The sequence below is a fragment of the Acanthisitta chloris genome, unplaced genomic scaffold (assembly GCF_000695815.1).
Source record: "Acanthisitta chloris isolate BGI_N310 unplaced genomic scaffold, ASM69581v1 scaffold43489, whole genome shotgun sequence".
Classification (NCBI taxonomy): Eukaryota; Metazoa; Chordata; class Aves; order Passeriformes; family Acanthisittidae; genus Acanthisitta; species Acanthisitta chloris.
The window spans coordinates 12,418-22,347 of NW_008693889.1; the positions used below are offsets into that span (position 1 = coordinate 12,418).

Genomic DNA, 9,930 nt, shown 5'->3' on the forward strand with positions numbered 1-9,930 from the left:
AGAGCTAGGAAGGATGAACTTCATGGAGAGCATCCGATTCATGGTTGTTTTATTGGGTGGAAAAATCCCTCAGAACTATCTGTATTCAAATCCTGTTCATCAGCTGCCTTAGTGCTCTTTGGATTTTGAGGTTTCTCTCAGAAACCTCACTTGTTTTTTACAGTCACAAGTGGACGCAGGGCATAATCGTTTCCCACTTAGGTCATGCAGATTTTTTCACATAACTTTGACTGAAAGAAGCTGAGACCTTAAAGGTTCCTCTTGAACTTCATCACAGAATCATAGAATCATCAAGATTTGAGACCTCAAAGATCATCAAGTCCAACCATTAACCTGCCACTCCACTATAACCCCTAAACCATGTCTTCCAGCACCAGATCCAATGAATCAGGCCAATGTGAACTTCAGGTAAGATGATGCTAACAAATGAAAGACTGTATCTCATAATAATGTGCCTCTGGAGCCGATCTGGTGGTTTTAAACACAATGTAACACTCACCTATGAATCCATTTCCACCAGAGTGAGCTGAAAGGTGTGTGAGTTACACTGATGTTTTATTCTATGCAAAAGTGATTGGTGACCTGTGTCTCGGGGCCTGATCGTGAAGTCTGAGTCGTGCCTGTTAACTCCTGAGGCTTACACTGCCCAGTGATGTCAGTGGGAGTATTGCAGGAGTCAGCAAGCTGTTCTTTCCTCTAATGAAGTTATGTAATTGCTCTGTATAGTGCCTTTAAACTGTAAAGCAGTTTTACACAAGCTGCTACCAAAGCTGCACATCTCATTCTAAAGTTTCATGCTACAGTTTTATGAGGGAAGGAGCTACACCTGAAAAACAGTCAGAAGATAAAAAAGCCAGAAGCCAAAGGAGTCAAGAGAGTGTGTAATGAGAACTAATCATTCAGAAAAAAGACAGAACAACCTACTGAAGACTTCACATTTTATTGTTATTAAAAGTTCATTATGAAATCAGCACAACACATAAAAATAGATTTGTGGTGAATGACACATATTACTGTTATTGCCTGGTCGTTTTGTGCACACTCTCATTTTTAAAAATCAGAAGGTAATGAATATAAGACATTTGATTGGTGAACTGTGAAACTGGTGTTCCTGCAGCAGAGGGAGGCTGTGCTTCTTATTGACTCTATCCAGTGTATAATGCAGTCAGAAATAGTCCTCTATTCACACTTAAAAATAAACTCAGTTTTAGAGTATGGCCCAGATGAAAATAACTGGAGAGTGAGAGCTAGAAATAACCCTTTTCTTATGGACCTATTTCCATGAAAGTCAAAGGGATTTTTGACATGGATTTTAAAAGCAGCAGGACATTGTTATTTGTTGACAGACAGATGTAGAGGCCTAGCAACAGGAGCTAGGGAGGGCCTGTGGCAGAGTAGGAGTTTATTATTTTGATCTTGCACATGCTGCTGAGTCTCCTTGTTGTAGTGATTGCTGGGAGGAGCTGCCAGGGTGTATCAAAGCCAGGTAAAGTGTCCACGGCTTATTTTTACTCTGTGTTTGGGTTGGCCTTGGTTCTAACTCCACACACCATACATTGCACAGCGACTTTCACCTGTATGCATTCTGATCCATGTGAGAAAATCAGAACAATAGCCAGGATTACAGAAAACCCTCACCAGGTCAATATTTCTAGACTGATGTAGCTTTTCTTCCTAATTTCTGTGCATTTCACAATGAGCATTTGTGGCTGCCCTCAGCCTGACTCTTGTTTCTTGTAATGTCAATTCCAGGGGTGTTGGGAGGTTGCTAACTGGCTCAGCAGAATTGTGGTTCTGCAGTTTTCTGCATGGAAAGGTCTCTCAAGACTCACTCAATGCAGAAAACAGTGCAGGAGTTTTTTTGTGAGAAGCACTTCTGGTGGATGGGAGGCAAAATGAGCCCCACATCAGATCTGCTACTTGAACATCTGTGGGGGGAAAAAAGTACCTTAGTGATATGGCTACTCCTAAATTTACCTATTATTTATTTGGGAGCCTCTTTTAAAGCAGGTGAGTAGGAACATGAACCCATTCATGCCTTCCAAACTTGTAAGCAATGCTGGTTTTCTGCCACGTGTCCTGGTAGGGGGTTGCAGAAGGTGGCAGCTGAAAATGTGGCAAAAGCCCCTCCCTGGGAAGCTGCCCTGCATCTCCACAGCCTGTGCTCTTGGCTGGCTCTGAAATGCCCACTAATGTCCTCTGAACTCCTGCTCTGTTAGGACTACAGCACATCATGCTATCCCAACCCTACAACCAAGCTGAAGCATATTGTGACTACTCTGGTATTCTTTCCTCCACAGTGAAGAGTTTTAAATCCCCAATATAAAAATCTCAGTGCTGCTCCCTATATGAAAATCTCTGGGCTTCAGTCTCAGGCTCACACAGCAGGAGAGTGACAGGGGTGGAAAGCTGGCACAGGAGAATGGTGAATCAGGCTCTCCCTTTAGTTTTCAGGCTGTTTACTCAAAACACTCCTTGAGAAAGATGCTATGCCTCAAGCAGATATCAACCGGTTTAGCAATATTACGCCTATTTCTGCTCAAAACTAGTCAAGGAAGAGAGGGAGAAGATAATATGTTAGTGCAATTTCACATACATAACATATGAGTATTTAGTACAAAATGTTCTTTCAAGGTGGGGCAAACAGTTCTAATTGTGACACAAAAAGAAGGTATTTTGTAACCTTTTTCACAACTTGCCTGTGGAAAAGTGTTTATGTGAAATATGTTTAGACACAGACTAACTCACATGACACTGAAATATTTCAAGGCTCTTTCTGAGTAGGCAATAGCCTAGTTTGTTGGGTTTTTTTAATAAAATCAGCTTTATCACAGCCAATGCCAAACATAACTGAATTATTTGGTTGTGGGCTTTCTGGTTTTTGGTGGGGTTTTTTGGTTTGGGTTTTTGTTGTTGTTTTTTCTTTTTTTCTCTTTGGAAAAAATAAAGCTATGCTAAGTTGAGTGATTCCAACGCCCATGGGTTTTACCCATTCAAGACTTTTTTTTTTTATTTCAGAATCAACTTCCTCATTCAGAGGAAACCACAGAAATATTCAGCTAACAAATTTTAGCACAAGGTTTTAAAAGTTGGCTGACACACTCCTGGAGCCCTGAAGAATTGCAGCTTCCAAGAAGCTCACAGGCTACTTGTCCCTACTGAAAAACATTTTGTAAACCTGACCTGATTTGGCAACAGTCTTTATTTCACATCCAGTAGGATTTATACTCAAAATGAAGATCTGAATAATCCCTAAATTGTGGAGACAAAAAAAACCCCAGATACAAATTTTACAGTGCAGTCTCCCATCTTAAACATTTGGATTTGGATCAAGGTCCAACTGAACAGAAATAAACAAGACTTCACTTTTCTCTGACTTACACTGCACATGCAACATGTTCTGCTTCTTAACGTGATCAGCCAAGCGTGCGTGGTGGAACAGCCCTTGGTTACATACACATCATCCTTCTTTCACCTATCATAGCCTGGTACTGCCCTAGAGCAAAAGAAAAATAAAAGGCTTCCAAACAGGTGATAGATAGATGTGGAAGCCTTAACTGTGACTTTCTGCCCTTTCCCGAGCTCTCAGCCAAACCACAACCCATCACAAGTGGGTTCAAAACCCTTCTTGCCTCGAAGCCTGTCTCAGAAACCACAGCAGGGCAGGATCAGGTGGTGGGTGCTGTGGTTGGTGGAGTTATGTGAAGGCAAAACCAGAATCAAGGTCAAAAAAGCGTTTTTCCCAGCAGAAAACTCCTGGAGTAGGAACAAATGGGAGTGCCCAGCACAGAGGGCAAAAACAGAAGCAAGGCAATCCTTACTCCTACCAGAGATGCTGCTGACATTGTGGTGTGCTGAGTTCATCTCAGCATCCCTGGTGTAGGCACTGTGCTGTGTCGAGCCCATGCAGGAGTGCAAAAGTGTGAGGGCGGTGAAAATTCAAGGCAGCCAAATTGCTTTTTCTGGGATACGGTAAAGGCATGGAGGGGAAATCTCTACTGGTGTGCTGTCAGGGAGATTCCTTTTGGGTTTGTGCTACTGTAGGGTCATGGTGCTACTTACTCTCTCCAGCCTCCTACTTCTGGCCCACTGGCACAGCACATCAGCCCCAGGCACTGGCCCTGCATCAGCAAACCTGGCTTTAGATATCTAGTTGAAGAAAGCACAGAGGGTGCTAGATACCTCTCCAAATAGAACTGATCTGCATCAGCTTTGGAACCATAGAGCATTTCCAAGCTGGAGAAAAATCCAAAACACCTCATGTAGAAGCACCTTTCCCTTGGATTTTTATTATCACCATTTTTAAGAATATATTTTGTACCGAAACACTGTCAGCATTCTTTATACAATGGAAAATGACACAGTCATCATGTATCATGTAAAAGAGTAAAAACAGAGCAAGACAGGAACATTTCAATTCAATCTGGAGTACAAATAGAATCTGATGTACAGCTTAAAAGCCACTCACCAGATAAAAAAAGATCATCTGGAAATCAACAGGTTCTCTCTCAATTTGGAAGTAGGAAGAAAAGTCAGAGAATGTCAGATGTTAAGGCTAAAAATTCAATTTTTAACTTCTGTTCTTTCTAGGTGGCAGCCTGATCCTTAATTCATCTGCAGCAGCAGCAGCAACCCCCCAGCTTTACAAAGAGATTTGCACTTGCATGAAATAAGAATCAGGCTTCTATGCTCTGAGGACTCTGATTGACCTCAACAGGCTTTGGACTAGAGCCACAGTTGGAATTTCAGCTTGCAGTCTAAGGCTTCTTAACTGCAGGCCAAATTAGCACAAAATGAGGCTTTGCTTTGGCATTCTACCCTTAACTTTGGATATTCCAGTTCTGGTTGCTTTAAACCACAGTTTTATTGCAGGTTTAACATAGTTTTGTTTGTGAGACTCTTCTCTCTCGCTTTTTTTAAAAAATACTATGCGACAAAGGGTGTTTTTATAGTCTCTGTTTTAGTCTCTATGTGTTTTCAAAATTGCCTAAATGTATGTTTATATCATGATTGTAACTACTCAGAAAGACCCAGTACAGTCCATTGTGAGCAGTCAAGGAAAAAAAGTGTATTTAGTCCTAGAGAAGTCCAGAAAAGTGGCTGTGTTCATTTACAGTGTAGCGCAATGACTGTGTTTATACAGCTATACCTAGTACTTAAAAAGCTACTTGAAAAGTTATTATTCATGTGCAGTAGCTGATTTTCAAGCATTAATAACTTGGCTGTCTAGACAAGTTTTAATTGTCATATCAAAGACCGAATACGTTCTCAAACAAGTGCAAAGAATCTCCCAACTCCCTTGGAAAGAGGCTGGCTCTCTTTCTGAACTAAGAGATTGTTAAATTTAACCTTTTCTCAGGTAATAAAAGCACGGTTAAACCTACAAATTTGCTGTTTAGGTGTTTTAAATGGATTGACTTCAACTCAAACCTATCCTGTGCAGCAAAGTTAGTAAGCCCTGAAAAACAGATTCTAGTGAATATGCAGTTCCCCCCACCCCCACCAACTACCATGCCCATGTTTTCCCAGGGCCTAGAGGGCTCCATTAAAATGTAACTAAATGCTTGATAGGAAACACAGTTTTTCGAGAACGATATGTAAAGGTTACCCAAAGAAGCTAAGACGTTGTGTACATTCAAAATGTTTACACTCTGCTGTTCTTAACTGTCAGGAAGATTGTTCGGTTTTACTAATAATACATACAATGAGTATAAATAAATAAACTACAGATAAGCTTTAAAAATTGTATTAACAATACGTTGTGCAAAAACTCATAACGACCTACATTCTATGCAAATACCCTGACTAAAATACACAGGCTGTGTCCGCACACCCTCAGTCAGTTTTTGCACAGTCCTTGGGCCAAACCAGTGGCTGGGAGCAATTTGCAAAATTCCATTACAAGCTATGGAAGCAATGCTGATTTTCACCAGCAGAAGAGGAGGCCCCAAGGTGTGTGCAAAAATGCCATAGAAATCAGTGGGAATTGTGCTTGACTAAGGACTAGACAGTTTCATTGTACCCCGTTAAAGTGAGTGGGAGTTTTGCCATTGATTTCCATGGAACCAGGCTCAGGCCCCAGGTAAGGACGTCAGCACGTGGCCCTATGTTGTGCTACACTACTCCACTTCAGTGCAGAAACAATATTTGCAAAAGAAAAACTTGGTTTTGTTGTCACTACTGTTCAGTAACCAGTTTGAGGCGCTGTGTTTCAGAAATTGCCTTTCTGTGAGATTTGAAACAAGACTGCAAGTCTTTCTGAATCCATTCCAATTTGATTATCCAGCACAGGTGGGCTATTTTGATCCAAGAAAAACGGCTCAATGTCTATTAACCAACAGTGCTCTTCATTAGGATAAAAACCAGCCCCGTTCATCGGCACAGGAGTGAAGAACTGCATGCGGAAAAGGAACAGGGCAGCCTTCCTACCATGGCTGTGTCCAGAGCCGGCTGTCACTGCTCCAAACAGACGATGGCACCTGAGCCCGTTTGGAATCTGCAGTCCTAACAGGCTCAGCCAAGTTTTGTAAGCTGAAGATCTCCATTTATCTTTATTGTGTCAATTGCTGACAGTGTTTCAATACGGTGGTAAAAATCAAAGAGCTGATGTCCATCCACAAATATTCTAAAACGGGGATGCTCGCAAAGTATCTCAACCTGTAAAAGATAAAATGTTGAAGCACACTGTTCACAGTGTAACTGGAAAGTTATTTCACAGCAGACAAAGAGGACTCTAAATAGTATTGGTGCAGTTACACATTGTGCTACTTACGTGCCACAGAACAGCCAAGGCTGAAACCAGTTTGCCCCCTTGACACCAGTTACACTATGACAGATCTGCTCTTACTGCACAGGGACATTAATCCTATCTCACACTGGTGTAGCAGTGAGCATGCTGGAACCCAGTCCCACTGGCTACTGGGAGGTTTCATCTCTTGGAATAATGCCAGAAACAGACTCAAATTGCAAATTACAGCAGGAAGAAATTGCACCTCCAACCCAAATCTTGCATTCTTTGAAACAGAATCTTTTTTCGTTTGTTTGTTTTGGCTGCAGAATAAGGGGGCAGTTCCCTCTGCAATGCTTTCCACACTACTGTTAACTTACTGGAACGGAGTGAACATGAAGCAGGGAGATAGGTTTGCCCTCCCCTCCCATACATACAGAGCTGCTGCAAAATTAAAAGTCTCCACTCCTGTGGCTGCAGACAGCCCAGGACTCCCTGTCAGACCAGACTCCATCCTGGGGCTGCAGTGAAGAAAAGATGGTGCAGGATTGCTAGAATTCAGCTAGACAGTTTGCACAAGGCACAAACAGGATCAAGGAGGGACAAGGCTCACCCCTCCTCCTGAGGGACGTGCAGAAATTGTCTGGAAAGGCAACAAAGCCTGGAGATGAACAAGCTTGGATAGGTTGGGAGATTGCTGAAGTTAGGGGTGCCCTGTTGTTAAGCTTTGCTGCAGCTGCCCCAATAGGAAGCAGAGACATGAGGACACAGAATGTGTGTCTTGTACAGGCCCTTGGAGACATCTAGGTCTGGACAGGCTAAGAAGAAAATCTGCAGGGAAGCCACACGTAAATCCTGGGACATTTCAAGAGGCTGGTAGTCCGGAGTGAAGTGCTGTTCTCAGGCACTTGACTCTGCTGCTATTATAGAATATAAAAATGGGAACTGGGCCAGTGACAAACTGACTGAGCCAAAACCCAATTGACATAGAGCACATTGCATTGGGAGTAGTGGCAGCAGACAGTCTGGGAGAGCTTAAACTCCCGGGCACCTGGTAGTGCTCCACACACCAAGGAAGCACCCCTGCTGCCACGTAGCTCCTGTGTCACTGCGGCAGGGGCAGCCAGCCTGAGGCCTTGTTATGTAAAAGATATGGTTTGCCTCAACACTGCTCACGGTCTGCATTTCCAGATCACCTGGGGCCATGCCAGAATGACAACTGGACTGGGTCACAAGTAACTGGCAAGAACACTTAATAGTCTAATTTACTGACTGAGAGGGAGACCATCAAAGGTACAAAGTCAATCAGGAGCCTAAATTCCATTTGGGCATTTGGGAAAAAAACAAGGAAAAAGAACAACTCCCTTTCTACAGTAGCTCATGCTAAACATGCGATATTGCTGTCCTCTAATGTCAACTGTCATTAGTGGGACACCCACAAAACATGCTCTGGGTAATTTGTCTGGCTCCTCTGAGGGCCCAGTCACCACCCACTGCAGCAGGCAGTGGAACCCTCTCAGCTGGAGCAGGACCCAGCCTCTGAGCCTTTTCAAGTGCATTTCCCACACCACCAAAGGGTGTTGCCAGTTCTGATGGGAGAGTTTGTAGAAGCAAGTAGAGCGCAACCAATTTGCAGTAAAACCAGTCATAAACACCCTCTTAAAGCCCAAGCATCTGGGAAGATGGTGAGCTTTTGGGGTTGGGGGAGATTATCTTGGGGGCAAGAAGGATTAGGAGTTTGGCAGCTGGTCAGAGCACTGGCATTTAGCAGGGGGGCCAGTGAGGTTTTATAAGAGGGGTGGGGAGAAGGAGGAAGGTTTTTCTGGGTCAGCTGCATGGAAAAGGCATGCAGTTTTTCCCTCAGTGTAGCGAAGCTGCTGAGGGAGAACCAGCCCTCTGCAGCCGCATACTTTGTTAGCCCTGATTTGCAAAGACATCTTCACGTAACCATAAACACTACAGATGGGAATCTGCTTCTAGGTCAACCCAGTCCATCCACAGCACCTCAGCATTTCCATGTACACCATTTTCAAGTGACTGCAGACTTCAGTTTAATGGGAGGTTTAATCCCAGGGTTCAGAAAAGAATACCGCTACTGCTTAGCTGTTTAATCTGCTAACACGAAGGGCTACGGTCAACCTCAGCATAACATCCCTGGAGACAAAGGATGAACAAGATCCTCATTAGCTGCACTCAACTGCAAACACCGTCCATTAAAAAACCCATCAAAACATACAGCAGTCACACCGAGTATTTACATTCACCAGTAATAACTTGTAATGCACTAATAACATAGAGGTATTTTTTAATTTATAGCTATAAAACTAAGCTCAGGAAGTTGTGCTTCATCACACAGTATTATAACCTCCGACTTGTCATAGCACCCAAGTGAGGTGTTCATAACCCCATCTGAACTGCCTGCAGCTGCACGTAGCAGTGGGATCTCCACACAACTTTTGATGGATACAAACAAACCAGCAACTGGTGTCTCAACCAGAGAAGTGCAGGCTACACTGTGATTGCATGAAAGGCAAGTCAGGTTCTGCTGCAACTCAGATCAAATTGCACTTTATCAGGTACAGTATAAACCGCTGTCATCCTGGTACTCACCCTAAAAGGCTGGTCCGGTATAAATGGAAAGTAAGGAATAGACGACTGCTCTTCCCCCCATTCTCCAGCTACACAAGAGTTTCTGACAAACTGTCTGTCTGTAAACACAGCTTTCAGTTCAATGGCTACATCCGCGGGAGGATCTTCTGACTCCCCGCAAGTCAGACTGATGCCAAAGCTGCAACACAAACAGCACAGCTCTCATTCAGCCAGAAAGAAAAGCAAATAAGCCCCAAATGCCTCCAGTCTCATTTCTCAAAGCCATTGATGGTGTACCAGCACAGGGAGGGTGACAGCTCAGCTTGTTCAGAGAGAGCTCTGAAAGCTCAGCAGGGACAAGAGCACAGTTGTGGCATATATATGTGTGTGCATGTGCATTGTGCATATATGTATACATATATGCTTATGTAGATACATATATATGCTCTATATGCTCCTTTACTCCCAAGCAAAATGCTGGGAAACAAGATCCCTTGAAGAAAAGCCCCCTCTATGGGTCAAAGGAGAAATCAGCATGCTATATTTAAAATGATAAAAATAATCCCTTCCAGAAAGGAGGGATCGGTGTCTGTGTGTGTGTACGTGCGGGTGGC

The 9,930-nt window shown here is 43.3% G+C and overlaps 1 protein-coding gene across 1 annotated transcript; it reads right to left on the reverse strand.

Annotated features, from left to right (window-relative positions):
• Positions 1-5,079: 5,079 nt before the first annotated feature.
• LGALSL (lectin, galactoside-binding-like) lies at positions 5,080-9,515 on the reverse strand (the record flags this gene model as incomplete). The annotated part of the gene is made up of 2 exons (XM_009083202.1): positions 5,080-6,657; positions 9,338-9,515. Coding segments are annotated over 2 exons (322 nt in total), but the record flags the coding sequence as incomplete, so codon positions are not given.
• Between the last annotated feature and the right edge of the window lie 415 nt (positions 9,516-9,930).